The 19099-nt window shown below is 34.0% G+C and overlaps 1 protein-coding gene across 3 annotated transcripts in view; it reads left to right on the top strand.

Moving 5' to 3' along the window:
• LOC106073034 (uncharacterized) overlaps window positions 1–16073 on the top strand; it is a 38605-nt gene extending 22532 nt beyond the window's left edge. The window contains exons 10-19 of one of the 3 annotated variants that reach the window (XM_056033613.1): window positions 953–1078; window positions 3806–3925; window positions 4280–4417; window positions 4635–4898; window positions 5902–6027; window positions 7111–7236; window positions 8130–8273; window positions 10019–10145; window positions 10271–10365; window positions 13300–16073. In XM_056033613.1, coding sequence (XP_055889588.1) covers window positions 953–1078; window positions 3806–3925; window positions 4280–4417; window positions 4635–4898; window positions 5902–6027; window positions 7111–7236; window positions 8130–8273; window positions 10019–10145; window positions 10271–10365; window positions 13300–13610 — 1577 coding nt within the window. In that variant the 3' untranslated portion in view covers window positions 13611–16073. Of the gene's footprint in view, window positions 1–952; window positions 1079–3805; window positions 3926–4279; window positions 4418–4634; window positions 4899–5901; window positions 6028–7110; window positions 7237–8129; window positions 8274–10018; window positions 10146–10267; window positions 10366–13299 lie in introns of all 3 variants that reach the window. The other 2 variants (XM_056033612.1, XM_056033614.1) reach the window with 2 other exon arrangements.
• Window positions 16074–19099: the final 3026 nt, after the last annotated feature.

Genomic DNA, 19099 nt, shown 5'->3' with positions numbered 1-19099 from the left:
GTCGGGCGTTGAACCTCGAGCCCCCTTCTAGGTAGCCAAGCCAAGCCAAGTTCAAGCGAGCTTGGCCTCTCGACCACGCTTAATTTCATTAATCTTCGGACTCAAAGACAAACCTTATTATTAGATAAATTAAGAAGATCAGATGGGAAACATAAAATAAATGGTGTATTAGATCAGCACGAGATATTGTTATAAATATCCTATATGGATATATAACAATTAAATACAATACCTTATAAGTCTTATATTAATCTTATAAATCACATCATTATGTTAACAATATATTAAAGTATCAAGACTGAGCTGTTAATCTCATTAGTTACTGCAAAAAAAATAATTACTCTTGACATAGATCTAGTTACTTAACTTACATTTCATAATGTATTTTTTTTATTAGGGGAAATGCAGGTTGGACTAAACAATGTCTTAGTCTGAGGTAATAAATTGAATTTAAAGTTACCAAAAAATGAATAATTAACAAAAACTAAGCTACAAGTTGTAAAGTTTAGGAATTTGAACTATGCAATGGAAAAAAAATACAACTATTAACCTATAACTCTTTAACAAATTAACACTTTCTTGATCAGTACACGGGATAAGCAAACAAAATATAAAAAAAAATAGCTAGGTATAGCTTTTTCTGCTTTTGTGTTAGAAATGTAATTTTTGGAAAGTATTTAATATGTCCCTTGCATATACTTGCAATTGCTAGATTGTCTTTGATTGTGAAATTCATGCTTCTATAAAGGTAGTTAATTCGAAATTCTTTGCATTTGTAAATTCGGTACTGTCGACTATTTACTTCTTCGGGTTTACCTTTATCGACCACATTAGACACGATATTACTAAAATTAAGTTTTTTTTTTAAATAAATGGTTAAAAAAAGTATAATCCAATTAAAATGTTTTTTTTATGCATTTCAATTACGTCGGATTGTAAACTTACTCAACAGGAATAGCTCATGGAAATAGTTGCTCAGGTACAGAGCAATGTGTTGTTGGACTCACCTGTACTGGAACAAAGTGTGGATGTTTGACCAGTCATTATTATGATTTTAGTTCTTCAACGTGCAGAACGAGTAAGTATTTAATATGACTATTAGAACAATTAAAATTTATTGCAAAATTCATATATTTATCTTTGTAATTATTTGTCCATGTTCTGACAGAATTGTTCAGTCTCCACATGTGTACATTCTACCCTGTTATCATTGAACTTCAATACTTTTTTTTGTATTCAGAAAACGTTAATTTGGCTTATTATCATGTTCCACAAAAAAAGTAAAGATCCGCCCACTTTTCCTCGTAGATTATACATTCAGTATCTAAATTATTTTGAAGAGAGACTTGTGTTGAATCTTCCTCCAAATCATCTGATATGCGGAGGTGTAGTTGATATAGCTCAAACACTACTGAGGTGATATCAAATAACACAATGTAGATATATTTTTTTTTATTTTAGTTCCTTCAGACTCAAACTTAAAACAATCAATATAGATACAGTAATTACAAGTTAGATATGGAATACAGAAGAGAGGCGCAGGAAAAGGTAGCCCGCTATAATGTAGGCAGCCAACTTTTTTTTAAACGCCTTCCTTTATAATATTCAGGAGGATCAAATATACTAAACAGTTTTGTACCTTAACTAGCGACATCTAGTTCGCAATCTACAACCCTCAACAAACTCCAAATATCTCCTTAAATATCTCCTCCCCAAACTCTCTAGAACCTTCCTCAATCGCTCTCTTACACTTGACCCTTCATTTCCCGCCTTTTTGTGACCTGACCAAAATTACACCCATTGACCTTGCTCTCATGTTCATTCTATTATGTGACGTCACATCCTTGGGACAAGCCTTGACCTTGTGTGCCGCCTGCACATTGATTCGCGACATTATAATACATATTCTCATTTAATAATGAACCAGTAATTTAGCACAAATATTTAAAACATTTCAACTAATGTGTTTATAATAGTCTACCCTAGTGCTATTAGAGCATGGAATGGGTTGCCTGAGCTAGCCAGGAAAACCAGTGACTTGGCAGAATTTAAGTCATTGGTTTATATGCATGACCGAATGCATGACGCGTAGGACGTAATCATCTTCTTTTTTGAAGTAACATCTGTATTAAATAAGATAAGATAAGATATGCAATTCAGATATTTTTGGTAAACCAATTTAATTTGCGGTAAAGTATTAAATATGAGGAAAGAAAAGCAACCAAAGAAGACTGTAACACACATATATTTCTTTTTAGACTTGATCTCGTCTTATCATTTTATCAAAGTTAGCATTATTGATCTTAAGAAATGGGCGAGTAAATATTATTTAAGAGCTATCTTTCCTTTAAAAAATACTTAGAGTTTACACTTTCGAATATTTTTTTAACTGATTATATTTTTGCGAATCATGTTTAAAAAGTACATTTGGAAATACATAGAATTTGGCCTTGATTTGTCCAGTACTTAAACAATACATTTTCTAGTCAGAAATTTTAAATCTTGGAATCATGCAGGGGATATTTATTGTAAGACCTGTATCTGTTGTAAGACCTATGTCTGTTGTAAGACCTGTATCTGTTGTAAGACCTATGTCTGTTGTAAGACCTGTATCTGTTGTAAGACCTGTATCTGTTGTAAGACCTATGTCTGTTGTAAGACCTGTATCTGTTGTAAGACCTATGTCTGTTGTAAGACCTGTATCTGTTGTAAGACCTATGTCTGTTGTAAGACCTGTATCTGTTGTAAGACCTATGTCTGTTGTAAGACCTGTATCTGTTGTAAGACCTATGTCTGTTGTAAGACCTGTATCTGTTGTAAGACCTATGTCTGTTGTAAGACCTGTATCTGTTGTAAGACCTATGTCTGTTGTAAGACCTGTATCTGTTGTAAGACCTATGTCTGTTGTGATACCACTCGCTCCATATATACAGACAGTTTCAAAAGAAAAGCCACACAAAGCGTGGGGATTCAGTCTATAGCTTCAAGGCGGGAGAAAAAAATAAATTGCGTAAACGAAATTATAACATCACTGTCAAGCTAAGGATAAAACTATATAATACAGACTCGCACGAAAGTTCTATCTATCTATCTATCTATCTATCTATCTATCTATCTATCTATCTATCTATCTATCTATCTGTCTGTCTGTCTGTCTGTCTGTCTGTCTGTCTGTCTGTCTGTCTGTCTGTCTATCTATCTATCTATCTATCTATCTATTTATCTACAAATCTATTTATCTATATCTTTCTATCTAGCTATCTATCTACTTATCTATAGATATCCTTCAAGCTAGCTCTCTTTCTATGCCACTGTCTATCTCGGTCTGCAAATAGTATAGATCTTTCTTTGGAAACTACTGTTTGATGCATCCAGAGCAGAAATTTGAAACATTTTTCCCTGATACAGCCATGTTCCTTTCTGTCTTTGTTTATAACCGCGCTTCTGAACTGGGTGTTCTGGGTTCGAATCCTGGTGAAGACTGGGATTTTTAATTCGGGATCTTTGGACATACCTGACATTAGTTGTGGAAAAGTAAAGGCGGTTGGTCGTTGTGCTGGCCACATGACACCCTATTTAACCATAGGCCACATGCTCAGATACTCTTTACATCATCTGCCTTAAAGGCACAAGGTCTGAAAGGGAAACTATACTTTTTACTTTAACCATTGGAAGCGATACATGAAGAGAAGAAAAACATGAAGAGAGAAACACAAGAATAACAGTAAAAAGAAAGAAACAGAAATCAAGAAAATAGTATATTGTAAGTAAATGAAATAAAAAAAATAATTCTCTCTTCTTTCAGGACTTTCGCACGGAAGTTATTGTACGTCAGCAAGCCAATGTCAACAAGATTTTGTATGTACTGAGAATTATTGCAGATGTTTTACCAATACTTATTACAATAGTAGAACATGTGTAGCTCGTGAGTTGGTTTAAATACTTAACTAGTCCTGATCCTTTTAGTTTATTTTGTAGAATATATAAGGTTTCTTTAATGGACAAAAAATCTCTAAGCTATTTTATTTGCAAGGCTGTTGCATATGAAAAGGATGGCGAGTGTAAAGAAGCTAGTCGTTGTGCTGACTATGTGGTATTCTCTGGGCTTATAAAAACAGATGAATTTAACATTTTAGATCTGTATGAGAATTTGTGTGCATTTAATAAAACAAAAAGCAACGCTTAATTTTCGCTAATTATATCTAAATAACATTTTAACGCAATGCTTTTTGTTCATAATAGTACTTGTTCATTTATGTCTCATTGAACTGCTTTGCAGAACTTTCTCATGCCGTGAGCAGCTGTTCATCTTCTGATGAATGTTTAAGTCCTTATGTATGTAGATATGAGAAAAACTTCCTTAAAGTATGTCTTTGCCCTAGCGACATGTATTTTGATACATTTTACTGTCAAAATTGTAAGTATACATTGTTAGTTAAATTTTAAAAACAATATTGTTTGGTTTAATTAAAAAGAACCTCACTAACTCTTTCTCTTCGTAATTATTTACCTCATTCTGGTGGAATCAACGCTGTCATCGTCAGTTAGGAGAGAAAGAGTTAAGATATAATACAAATAAAAAAATAAATAATTTAAATTAATGAACTATATTTTATATTTTTTTAATCCTGAAGATTCAGCTCTACAGGCTAGAGTTTCCAACAGTTCAATAGTCAAGACAGATTCAATACTTCTGAAATGGACAACGTCAACATGGAAGTCTATGTTCTCTTTCACTGTTGAATGGGGAAGAAAATACGTGTTGACAAATACGAGTGAGCTCTACGTAGACGGTCTGTTACCTGGAAGTACCTATTACTTTACCATCACCACAAACATACCTGGAGATGATTATTACAATAATAAATCTGTCCAGTCTAAATCATCTATAGTAACAAGTAAGTAGATCTAAATAAGAAAATAAAACAACTAAATTATACCTTTTATATAGCGCTACTTTCATGTTTATAGCCTGCTCACAGCGCTATGATCCAATCTCATTTGTGGACCAGTGGGGTTTGGGGGTATATGGGAGAAGGTTTTTCCGTGATGCCTTTAAGGGCTCAAAGAAAAACAACTCTGCTCGAGATGGGTGTCGGACCTAGAACCCCTTTCTTAGGTAGCCAAGCCGAACAAAGTTCAAGCGTACTTAGTCCCTCGCCCACACTTCCCATCTATTAAAGACATAAGGGCGTTTTGTATATCACTTTTATTCCAAGATATTTGTTTATTTAAAGTAAATTATTTTACATTAATAATAATAATAGTATTTATTTTCACCAATTGTTTTTATTTAGCGCAATTTTATGCTTTTAGCTTTCTAAATACGCTGTGATACTTGCATTCATCTGTTACCGTGATCGCTTTTTCAATGCGATCCCAAATAGCTGTATCAGATGCATTCAAATTCGTGGCTCGAGCCTCCTCAACGGGACTTAATTTAACTTATGCGACAGTTAAAAAACTAATTATTTAATTTTTTAATTGATTCTTATTTTGTCAGGTACAAGAAATAAGTGTGCAAAATTTCAAATAAATACCGTGGAAAATCATTTTTTTACGTCTAGGTAAATTTTGTTTACATTTTAAAAATCTAATTTTTTCCCATCTTTAATCTAATTTTTTATTATCCTTGTTCAGACTTACACGTGATATTTTTGGGCGGCCCATTAGACAAGAGTTGAGTATCTAAATAAATACAATACAAAAAAAAAAACAACAACAACTGAACAAAATATGTTGTAACATTATACTATTTATGATTGCCATATGATTTTAAAGCTTTAATATTACATTTGAAATTTACATTTTTGATGTAGTTAAGGTTTAAAAAAAAAGAAATATTGTTTACATTTTTTTTAATAAATGTTTATTTTTAAGCATGATTTTTTGTGTGTACAGAACAAGTTCCAGGCAATACATGCTCTAGCAATTACACATGTTCTGAAAACGCAAGCTGTGTCTATGGTGTGTGTACATGTTTAAGTCAGTTCTATGTGAATCGAGTCTTGAAAACATGTGAACCAAGTAGGTTGACTTTTTTTTTTTTGAGTGTTTTAGCTATAAAAGTTAAGTATTTTTTTCGCAGCAGATTTGGAGCTGCCGTTTTTTCGCGATGGTCTTCTTGGAGCAACCGTTTTGACGAGGTGTTTCTGCAAAGACTAATTAAGTCCATTAGATTTAATATTTAATTTTGTTGTTTAATTATCATGTCACTAACATTATAATGTATAAAGTTAAGTAAAGTACCCCGTTCAAACCAAGTCATCTTTGGGGCAAATGATGTAAGGGTTATCTGTTTCTGTGGCCCACGGTTAACCAGGTAGTCATGTGGCTAGCACAACGAAAAAACCGCCATTACTTTTCCCCAACTCATGTCAGGTACCCTTTGAAGCTGGATGGATTCAGAGGCGCCCTAATATCCCGAAATTCAAAATCGCAGTCTTCACTAGGATTTGAACCCAGAATTCTCAGTTTGAAAGCCAAGTCACTCAGCCACTGCGTCTCCAATATAATGTGTAAGAAGATTTGAATATAAACAAAAAAGCAAAATTTTTTTTTTAATTTTGAAAATTTGTGTTTTTTGTTTTCCGGACTAAAATAATGATGTCTTCCTATATATTTCACGTAAATCGTTTATGATTTATGAGGAGCATGGGGAGCAAGTCAAACATTGGTCATAGTTAGGTATCTAGCCGTATTACTGTATAACCAAAGAGTCCTACAGAACAGCGAGAAATGGTTGCCGACAGGTTTCGAGCCCGCAACCACCGAGATAGTTTGTAGAGTAAAGAGAGTGCCGTCAGTAATTAGAAGCATACATTCATGAAATAGTAAAAAAAATATATTTCAAAAAAGGTGAAGGGGGTGAAGAAAGCAATTACTCTATATTATGAAAATGACAATAACATTTTTTTTTTTTAAATTATTGGTTTATCAATTAACGTCAGAACTCTCACCTAAAAGGCCCACAACAAAACGACGGCGCCAAAAAAAGTTTTGTAGAGGCTTTTGTGTCAAAACTTTGCGCTCTTCCTAAAAACTGTGTATGTCTTTTCAGAAAAAAAGTCGATGTAAGACTTTTACTATCTTCTTTATATACCCTAACAGGACAGATAAAAGGTTACGAATGCAGTCGAACAGATGAATGTAAAGATACAATGATTTGTGTAAACCGAAGATGTGACTGTCAGTCAGGATACTACTACCACAACAACAAGCAAGACTGTTTTGGAGGTGAGTGACACAGGTAAATGTAAATACATGCAAATACTCTGGTCAAAGGAAAGAAGGATAGATGTTACGATTCTCTATCAACCCTTTGACAAAACAATGTGGCTAAGTCAAGAACCAGACAACTTGGGCTCTGATATAACGAGACACTTTAATGAGTGTAATAAAAAATGATGAGAAAACAATCAAATACTTTACAAATGGGCAGAAGTCAAGGTCTGAATAGAACAGCTCTACACAACTTGTAAACAATGACTGTCGTTCTTGCCTCAACCTTCTTGTTCCTTTCGAATGACTTGACCCAACCTTTAAAAAAAACAAACAACACATAGTTAATAGTCAGATAACCAAAACACCGTTGACCTACTGGGAGAATGTTTACATCAGTTCTTTTAAAATACACAGGCCTGTGTCCATTGATTACCCATAGAGCTACACTGACCAGCATCATATTTCAGTTATAACAATATATATTACATATATATATATATATATATATATATATATATATATATATATATATATATATATTAATAATAATAATAATCTTTAGTGTCCGTGAGGAAATTTGTCATACCATTTGTGCATTACGGTACGGCGTACCGGCACCTTTTTGAATGTGGGGGGAAAATATTACTTTTCTTGTATTTTACCGTATATTATTAATTTATTTATTAGTAGTTGAAAGTTAGGCAATCAATCACTGAGTACCGGCACCTATTTTTTTAAAACACTATATATATATGGGGAGGGGAAGAAAAATATTCCACATCCCTCTAAAACCCACCTGAAAAAATCCTGGCTACTCTCATGGCTGTTTTAATGAATGTTATCTTGATTACTAGTTAAAGTATTGTTAACATTACTATTTAATGCAAAATGATTTCGTCTTCTAGCCCTCAAGAAAGGACAACTGTGCGATCCTTCAATTGAGAATGTATGTGAGTTACCGGACCTTATCTGTTCACGTGAAAGCGTATACACAACTAATTACACTTGTCAACAAAAGTATACAAATCCAGACGAAATAGTTTTTCATGGTAAGTTTTATTAACGTATTCTTTATTATTCTTTATTTCTTCTTAATAGGCTACACATTGATCTATCTGATTTGAAAATAAAAACAAAAAACAACAACATCAAAAAAAACATTTGAGGTCTATTCAAAACGAAAAACCTTATTCCTACTATGAGTTGGTAGAGGTTCAACATATCCTATACTCTTAACAGAGCAATTCTAGTATGTATACTATATACGTTTTATTGCGAAAAGGACTCAATTGATTTTCTTTAAAATTTCAAGGTATATGCATATAAATAAGAAAGAAATCTGATCGTTGGTCACATTGCGAAATATCGATGTCAATTTTGGTTTTCAGTTTCTAAAAAGGGAATTCCCGCTCTCGTCCTTATCAATAGACACATACGAACGTTTCCGAAATGAGCTTAGGAAACAGAGAATTGGACCGAGCGAGGATGGGTCACCTGGTACTAAGTTATTATCGGGATTAAACTCGTGACCCTCGTTTTGGAAACCAAGTGCATAGCCACTCTGCCACCACTACCCAGCAGTATGCTTTTATATCAGTAGGGCCTATACATACTAATATATTGTGCAAACCGCAATCTGGAATAGTTATGTTAATTTTAATTTCGGTGCTCCTAATACCACTGGCCAATATACCTTCAGTAAGAAGTATTATTGCTAAATATGATAAAAAGCGTCTTTGGTATCTCCTTTCTCGGTATAACGTGTTTAGTTTTATAATTAACATATTTACATTGTATCTGGTGTCAACACGTAAGGTAGATGTTATTACATTTGTTTTTTATGGGAAAACAATTATTTGATGTTTGAAATAATCGATAATTGAAATTCTGGAGCTTCTTGTGGTCAAGTACAGAGATATCACTGTGGTAACACAATAAATTATTACTATATATTTCCATAGGAAAAAGTAAAGTTTCACTTTAAGACCTTGCGATCTATAAGGCGGATGATGTTAAGTTCATCTGTTTCTTTGGTCAACGGGCAGGTGTCATGTGGCTAGCACAACGGCCAACCGTCTTTCTTTACCATTATCGTTACCTTTACTTATCCTTTAGTCTGTCGGACCGTTGGGGCACCAAGCAAGACTTGTCGACTTTCTTTTTCCATTCCTCTCTGTCTTTTGCCTTAGACAGAACCTCTTTAATGACAGGCTCGTCTATTCGTTTATGTTGTCCTCCCATCGCTTTCTCTGTCTGCCTCTTCTTCTTTTTCCTGGTACTGTTCCCTGAAGGAAGGTTTTTGCGAGCCCCTAAGATCTTGTAATATGGCCATAGATTTTTAGCTTGCTTTTTTTCACTATAGTTAGCAGGTCATCATGGGGTCCGATCTCTGCAGTAACCCTATCTCTAATCTCTTTCTCTTTTTCCTCAGTTAAGCATGTATTGTTTTTGTCTTGTATTGTGTTGTTTCTTCCACGCTTTGAGGTAGTGATGTCCTTCACTAGCTGGTATGCTTTTTACTGTCATTCCTGTTAAGTCCCTTTTCAATTTCTTTACACTTATTCTTTATCCACTTTTATCTTTCGCCTTTACTTTTCCTCAACTAATTTTTGGTACAAATTAGAGCTGGGTGGACTCAGGGGCGCTCTTAAAATCCAGAAATTCAAAATTCCAATCTTCACCTAGATTTTAACCCAGAATCCCAGGTTCGGAAACAAAGCGCTTAACCACTCAGCCACCCCAATATATTTCCATATGCTTTAATTAATTAATTAATCTTTTTTTTTATAAATAGAGACAGATGAACACAACAACACAGTGTCTATAGCTGTTGCCGTTGTTGGTTGGGTTGCTGCCCTTGTTGCTTTCATCACTGTAATTATTCTATGTTCAAGAATCCGCAGAAAGTCCTCCACTAATGGGTAGTACAATTATGTATTAGTTTTGGCTCCAAAGCAATAATAGTTATAGACAATTAATATTTCGCACTTCTTTTATATTGTTGGATTATATCTTTTCAAACTGATGTCTCTTCATGTATTAGCAGCAAGGATACAACCGCAACTGTTCACGACCTAAGGAGATCCAATATATCGACCGTTCCTCCAAAAAATGACTACAGATCTTTTCCTACCACAACAGGTAATAAGATTGAAAACTTAGCTGAGAGTATTTAGTCAGTATACCTTATTTAAAAAATACAAATATGATTTCTTATTATGTTTAAAAACATTGATATATAAACAAATAGTTGTTTGTTTTGTAAAATGTTTTACATGTTTCGGATGTTCCTTCAGAGTTGAAGATAGTCTAAACCTCCCGCAGGGCGACGGGAATGGGAGCAGGCAGGGTTTGAATCCTCGCATTGATAAATCCGAACGACAGTCCAGCGCGCAAACCGCACGACCAGGCAGCCATCCTTGGGTGGTTTTCATTGTATGGTATGGTATAGAGCACCTCTTTACGTCCTCTTTAAATTTACAACTTAGGAAACTATAAATGTTTTTTTTATATAAGCGTAAATAATTTCACGTTTATACTTTATTATACCAAAACATTTGATTTTTTTTTCCATTTTGGTTAAAAATGTGTGAATCGAGTTGTTTTTTGTTCGTTTGTTTTCTAAATATCTACTATATAAATCCCTTGGCTCTGATGACTTACTGACTGATTACCACTAATTTACCACTTGCCGTGAAAGATTAAATACGAAAAACCTTTACTACTTATGGTTAAAACAACAAACAACTACAATTATATTTCCTTCCTCTTTGAGCAGATATGGACACATTTTTTTTTCGGTGCGTAACTTTCTTTCGCACCAGCATTTCGTTTATGTATATTTTTACACAGATCTTAATATCTGATTCTCCACTAGATCTGGATAGTTGTTCGATTGAATGTGAGGGATTATGCTTATATCCTTTTGATTATCAAATGCGTTTAAAAAAAAATAATTACAAATCTGTATGAAAGCCTGTGTATGTGTGTGTTTGTGTGTGTGTGTGTGCGTGTGTTTGTGTGTGTGTGTGAAGAAAATTACTACTGTTAAAGCGTAAGAAATACAGTTAATGATAATGTGTAGCATAGTTATAAAACGAATAGATCTAGATCTAAAAGTAGGCCTCTATTCTAAATCAAAAACTAAAACTTCTAAAAATGTTCACAGTGATCACAGAGCTTATTAGTGCGTATGTTTTGTTTTATGATTTTCATGTTTTCCGATGTTCCATCAGAGATGAAGATAATTTACTTCCTAGTCCAAACCTCCTGCAGGGCGACGCGGGACTGGAGCGGGCAGGTTTGAGCCCGGGGAACCATCGGTAAATCTAAACGACAGTCCAGCACGCAAACCGCACGAACAGTCAGCCATCCGTTTTTAGGGCATATGTAATACTTTTTTGGTGAGCTAAAAGGTGCTCGAAGTTACATAGGCGCTCTACGGAAGCGCTTCGAAGACCAGCTTAGACTTCAACTTTCCTTAGCTGACTTAGAAGAGAGCACCTGGTTGCATGCAGCCTCAGAACGAGACAGCTGGAGGTCACTCACGAAGGTCGCGGAATACACATTTAAGGCCAAAAGAAAACCCGTTGCCGAGGACAAACGCAGACGGCGAAAAGAAAATCTAAATCGACCGTCTGCGGACAATGGTTATGCTTGCCATGTGAGTGGCAACATATGTAGGTCACAGCTGGGACTGCGCCGCCACGGGAAATAATGCATTCCTCACTAATCTTTGGACTCGAAGACAAGCCTTGTTATTATTATTCTAAATAAGCCTTATTATTTTAATAAGAGGCATCTCTAGATCTAGATCTAACTACATATACATTAATTGTAAAGAATCGTCTTACGTGCGAGTAGTGATGTTTCTTCTTTGAAACTATTCTACGGGAAGAGCAAAGATGAAATAATTTATGCCTCTGTACTCCTAGGATTTACCTGTGAACAATGTATGTAATGCGGGTGAAACATAATGTGGTAGAATGCAACGGTTGACGCGATGCTTCAATTGTTGCTGTACTTACCTTTAAAAGAAAAACAAAAAACAGGACCATGAGTGGGAACGACTGCTTTCAATTGAAGGATGTCAAAACTTACGCACTGCTATTGTAATGATGGCTTTTTTCCGCTGGATGTACAAATGCAAAATGTATTGTTTAGGAGAGATTTAAACGTAGTGTGTGTATTGTGTGTGGGGGCGTTATAATGCAGGCATGCAAGAAGTCTACAACAAAGTGTCCTGTGAAGTGTTTGGAAGTGTGCACTGTATTATGGAGTTTTAACCGTAGAAAGTCATGGATAGCTACTCGTTACTTTATAGAAACTTTTAAATACATCAACTATGTTTCTACGGTTTCTATAGTCTCACCTATACTATATACACTAGAGATGCCTAAAATGTTTACGCTACGTGTCATGTTACGATGGGATATTTAGATTTGTGAACCTGTTTCCGTACCGATTCATTACAAAAAAGTGTTCTTAAAACAAGCCTCTATATTTTCATTATATGCTCTCAACATTTAGCAGACGTCTCGAAGCATTGCGTTAAGGACCGGATATGGCCCGCATGCCGTAGATTGGGCGTCTAAGATTTTGCAAGTTATTTCAATGTCAAAAGTTTTCAAGATCTAGTCCCGAAACGTAATTATAGCCAATGCAGAGGGTAAGGTCATTAGATTTATATTTCTTTACAGTAAAGTTTCCCTTTCAGACCTTGCGATCTAAAAGGCATTTGATGCAAAGGTCTTTTTTTTCTGTGGCCAACGGTTAACAAAGATGTCATGTAGCTAGCACAACGACAAACAGCCTTTACTTTTCCCTAGCTAGGTACCCATTATACCTGGGTTGACTTAGAGACGCCCTTTAGATCCCAAATTTATAAATACTATCGCATCGAAGGGTGAAATAATATTTTGCATATCTCTTCTAGTTTTCGAGATCTGATTGTGACAGACGGACAGACGGACATTTTGTACAAACCTAATAGCGGCTTTTCCTCTTACGGGGGCCGTTAAAAATGATACATTTTGAATATTTTATTCTCTTTCTCTCTCCATATCAAACATAAAGATCCACAATCAACCACTAGTACAACAAGTGCGCCTGATGTATCGCCAGTACAGTCAACAGTGCCCGCTATGACGTCTGCTAAGCCTGCGACATCAGCCAAGACCAATAATGCTACTGTCTCAGTCAAGCCTAAATTTGTTTACGACAATAAAACGTACACACCTGACTTAGCTAAAAAAAATGAGAGCCAATATGACGAAATTGACATGGAGCTGATTTTAGCCGCTTACATCCATGAGGATAGTAACGACCAAGTTTATCAGAATGTTCAAATCCCGAAAGAAAATGAGTACAACAATTCTAACATTTAAAACTCCCAATTCTGTGTCCGCTTTATATCAGTGTAAAGACCTTAGTGTCCTCATATTTATACCATGTGGCTTTATTAACTCTTTGCATAAAGCTGCATATAACCTTAGCAACCAAAAAGAAATAAAACTAATATACTTGTGTGTGTAGGATTTTTGTAGACGGTCGTTGGTTTTAGTATCAAACTTCTGGTAGGCAACTAAACCCTGATAGGCGTAGTTACAGCTTAAACTTGAAATAATTTACATCACTTCTTTGTAAAAAAAACTACATAGAAATTTTATTTCAATATACTGAATAGAGATACATTTAGCTTGACATACAATGAAATTACTATAATAGACTTTGTAGTACTATCAACTGGTATTCTGAACAAAATCAAACGCACTAGGAAAACACGTCTTTTAACTCTAGCAATCTGGAGTCTGTTTCTTTTTCTCTTTGAAACTGTCTTTCTTGCTCTTTTGCTTCTATTTCTTCTCTCTTTCACTTCTCTCTTTCTTCTCTTTTACTTCTCTTATTCTCTCTTTTACTTCTCTTTCTTCTCTTTTACTTATCTTTCTTCTCTCCATTACTTCTCTTTCTTCTGTCTTTTACTTCTCTTTCTTCTCTCTTTTAATTCTCTTTCTTTTCTCTTTTACTTCTCTTTCTTCTCTCCATTGCTTCTCTTTCTTCTCTCTTTTACTTCTCTTTCTTCTCTCTTGTACTTCTCTTTTTTCTCTCTTTTACTTATTTTTCTTCTTTCTTTTACTTCTCTTTCTTCTTTCTTTTAATTATCTTTCTTCTCTCTTACTTCTTTGTCTTCTCTATTTTACTTATCTTTTATCTTTCTTTTACTTCTTTTAATTCTCTCTTTTACTTCTCGTATTCTCTCTTTTACTTATCTTTCTTCTCTCCATTACTTATCTTTCTTCTATCTTTTACTTCTCTTTCTTCTCTTTTTTACTTCTCTCTTTAATATTCCTGGTGCAATCTTGATTGAACAAACTTGGTTTTCTCATTTCCCTTCCAAGCTAACTTATCTGCTAATTCTATAATTTTATTATTATCTGCTATCTTAGTAATATTTTATTTGTAGACTGACTTTATGTTATTACAGAACAAATGATTAAATGTGTACAATGGCAGGTATTAAATTATAGTAAGCACACTACAATGAGCCTTACCAAAATCAATACTATAAAGTAGAATTTAAGGCGTATGTATGTATTTGCGAAATAGAAATGAAAAACTTTTGACCAATCTTGATAAAACTTGGCATAAATGTTTCTTGGGTACTAACTTAGACCGTAATGTATGTAAAACAAACTTAAGACCCTCAAAAAAATGTTGACCAACTCTATTAAAGCCTTAGTATTTTATAAATATCTTTTCATGTTTACATGAGAGAAGATCGAAAGGATCTAGTTCTAGATCTAATTTTTAAAACTACACTTTGCGAAGATATTTTTCACTTTGACAAATGAACATACAAAATATAGTGTACTGATTTCATTATTTAATAAAATTAACCTTCACATTTGTGTCCCAAAGCATTTTTTACATAAATTGGTTACTTATATCTGCGACCCAATTTTTAATTCCTGACGTACATTCTTTCATTAGACTTTAGACAAGTTACACATCTCTCTTTTCCTATGTCTAATTCAGCTCTAAGATGATAGAACTTCTCTTCCCAAAGATAGTTTTATAATCAAACACATGAACATACTAATTATAGTCTTATTCCTTTTTAAATTTTTATCAAATTAACTTTCAAATTTGATTCTAAACTATTCTAAAGCATTTTTACATAAATTCGTTCGCCATGAGTGCAACTCTATTCTTGATATCACGTGCTTCTAAATATAGATCTATACACAAGCCAATGTTTTCATTAAAAAATTATCTATTTTTAGCTCCATTCATAATATATTTTTATTCATGAATTCAGGCATTTGCGTTACTTATAAGATTATTATTTTCTTTAATTTTTTCTAATGCCCTATATAAGTGACTATATCAGCAATGGCAAGTTCAAGTTAAGCCCCGCGGGCAGCGGGTTATATCTGTCTAGTAGCAGTATAAATGAAATAAAGTAAATGCAGATAGTTTCAGTACACACAAAATATTACAAGAATATCGCTATACCTATCAATTGTTGTAAATATTTAGTTGTGAACATGTTCGTAAAACTTCAGTCAACTTTTAATTCTAACGTAATTAACTTGTACGTTTGAAACATCTTTAAGCTAGTGAGTTGTCAGTGGGTTTTGTTAATGTCATTATTGTCTAATCATTTGCAAGCTGATATAAAATAAGCAATTATTTCCCATTACCATTCTTTCAATGACTAAGTATGTTAATGAGCTCCGCTTCTGTTGCTGAGCTGAATGCTGTTGAAACAAATATAAATCTGCCAACGCCTAAGGCGTGCGTACACTTTAAAACATTTAAGCATATCAATAAAAAGTTCATGTTGTTAACCAGATGTTTATAATTATCATTCTTTTGGCTTTCCACTACTTCGTCATCTCTTCGTCTACTTGTCAACAGTGCCTGATTTAATCCTGTCAAACATAGAGCCTAATGTTCTTCTAAGCCTTTAAATCTCTTGATATCAACACATGAAAAAAAATATTATTATGTATATGTATTTTTTTTTCTCTATTCAGAACTGTATAATGTATATAACAAAAACAAAACATTAAAAAAAAAACTACTTTAAAAAAAAACAAAAGGCTTTTACGAAGTGTCCTTGTATTAGTTTGGATCAGTCTCAATAACTTTAACTGCTCTGGACGTGGAGGCGTTAACCTTTTTGTCTTGAGTGTTTTTGTAAGTGAAAGTATAATTTGAATAAACCACATTAAAGATGTAAAAAAATAATAATTTGGATTTATAACATATCTAGACCAACAACAATAAATCTTTGCGATTAGAAATATTTCTACCAATTGTGTTTGTTTAGCACTATTTCATGTTTTTTAACTTTCTCAATACGCTATGATCCTTTTAATTATCTGGACCAGTTGAGCTATATAAAACCTTCAGAAAATGACCTAATTAATGATCTTATATATCAAGGTACTGCTTTAAAACGTTGGTTTGACCGTGTAATTTTAAACGTAGAATAATTTAATGTTATATCTTTGTACAAGATAAAGACCAATCTTGTGACTATAAATAGTTCCATTTTCAGGAAAATAATTAAATTACCACGGCACATTTCATACAGGGGACACATTGGCGTTGTGGGATTGAAACATTTTAAACATACATCATCCAGATTATAGATTGAAAAGCTTTCGTATGCGCTTGTTTGAGATTCCCTGAAAAAATATGATCTCAACCCAGGAAGTTTAAACATTGGCTATCACGTACAGCGTCGGTGCAGTGTTGACTATTATAGCTAATATAAGACACGTCGTGTGTATAGCATGGGAAACATGAAGCGAAGTAAACTAATCACTGACGAACGCTCTATCTGTCTGCTGCCTTCATGATTGTTTTCATTCAGATATATTTCCGGAATCAAATCTCGTTGAAGACTGGGGATTTTAATTTTAGGATTTTTATGGTGTTATGCGCCACTCCAAACTATTCTAACTCATGCGAGTTCACACAGATGTTCGCCTTTCCAGTCGCTCTTCAAAGAACTGAATAACGCTGAGCAAACATTTAAAGCGTTTATTTACTGGGGAAAATGGTCGTCGAGTCTTCTTTCTAAGCGTCTCTAAACATGTAGTTTTTTTTTTCTAATTTTATCTCTCTTTTGGTCTCGAGATTAATACTCAAAAGATACTCTAAATATATATCATAACATGGAAGCACAGACTCCTCCTAACTCTTCTGGGTAGCCTACCTGACTTTAATTGGGGAAAGTAAAGGCGGTTGGTCGTTGTGCTGACCACTCGACGCCCTGCTTGCTAACAATTGGCCGAAGAAAATGATGACCTTAGCATCATCCGCTCGTTAGATCGCAAGGGCTGAAAGGGAAACTTTAATTTTCATATTTAAAAAAAAAGAAAATTAAGAAGTACATGCGTATTGATTTTGTTGTAATTCTGTCGTAAACAGAATAAAATTGTAATGTCGTACTTAAAACTATAATACTAAGAGGCTCTGAGCGCATTCAGGTGTTCCTTTAGAATGGAAGCTAAAACATTCCACTGTGCCCAGGGTTTCGAACCAAGTCCATCGAGACGATGGTCCACATCACACATCAAACGAGGACCAGGGAGCCATTCTTTGCTGCGTCATCTTCATTAAAAAAAAAAATTATTCAAATGTGGTGACGCTCTCCTTATAAGACTTTCCTATCTGCTCCACAGTTTCGATGGCATGTTACTTTTCAAAGAAGTTATTACATATACTGTTATACATTTAAACCTTCGCACAGCAAAAACTACCACATTGTTGTTTCGTAAATTAAAACTATTCCATTTGAACAAGAAAACATGTAGACCCGCCTTCAGAATTGTTGGTCGAATAGGTATATGTGGGCTCCTCTGCCTCCCCATCCCAATGCTAAAGCCTTAAAATAGGTATTAATAAACATGAAAGCCCCCCTTCTTTTGGAACCCTGTTTTTTCCTCAATTTCTGGCCACGTGCCTACACATTGTTACTACACAGATATAATTTACTGCCCGTAGAACGTTTATGGCTGCTCCAGCAGATAATTTCAAAGCTTTTTTTTTACAAATTTTAATGTTACTTCAAAACGCGACACATCTGACCGTCATCATGAGAGTTTCCAATAAAAAAATTAACATGGTTCAGATAATAAATTACATATATATACAATAATACACAAATGAAGCATATGAAAATGTTTCAATGCTGAAAGATAATTAGTGTAGCTATTATCACGTATATAAACCACGAGCCTTTGAGCCACTATTGCATCAGTCAGTACATGACGAAACTCAGACATAGGTTTAAGTGTTAATGGTGCTCATATTGTCTTCATGTAAATTAACCATAATCATAAAACTAAATTGCTATTTAACCTTATTTAGGCCAATATTAGAATATGGATCATCTGTTTTGAGACTCCTGAACTCAAGATAAGATTAAGAAACTGGAACAGACACAAAATAGAGCAGTAAGATTCATAACTAACGAATATTAATCTTTGATTACAATAACACCTTTAGTAAAATCACTAAATTAATTAAGAAACAACTCATGACAGAAGAAAAAAGAGTAAAGTAGCTGTAATACATAAAACACTAAACCATAATTTACAAATAGAAAACAAAAGGAAATGAAATACCCATAGAGACACAAAGATAGAGGCCAATTTCTTGTTCCATATGCTAGGGTGAATTCTTACAAATGCTCCTTCTTAACTACTGCTATTATAGCATGGAATGGATTGCCTAAATCAGCCAGGAAAACAAAAGACTAGAATTGACTAGAATGACACATGAAATGAGTAGGACTTAATTATCTTCTATTTTGTTGTAACATCTGTAATCAATATATTGACAAGTAACTAAAAGGTTA

The sequence above is a fragment of the Biomphalaria glabrata genome, chromosome 6 (genome assembly GCF_947242115.1).
Source record: "Biomphalaria glabrata chromosome 6, xgBioGlab47.1, whole genome shotgun sequence".
Taxonomy (NCBI): Eukaryota; Metazoa; Mollusca; class Gastropoda; family Planorbidae; genus Biomphalaria; species Biomphalaria glabrata.
This window is presented reverse-complemented; position numbering and strand designations above follow the sequence as displayed.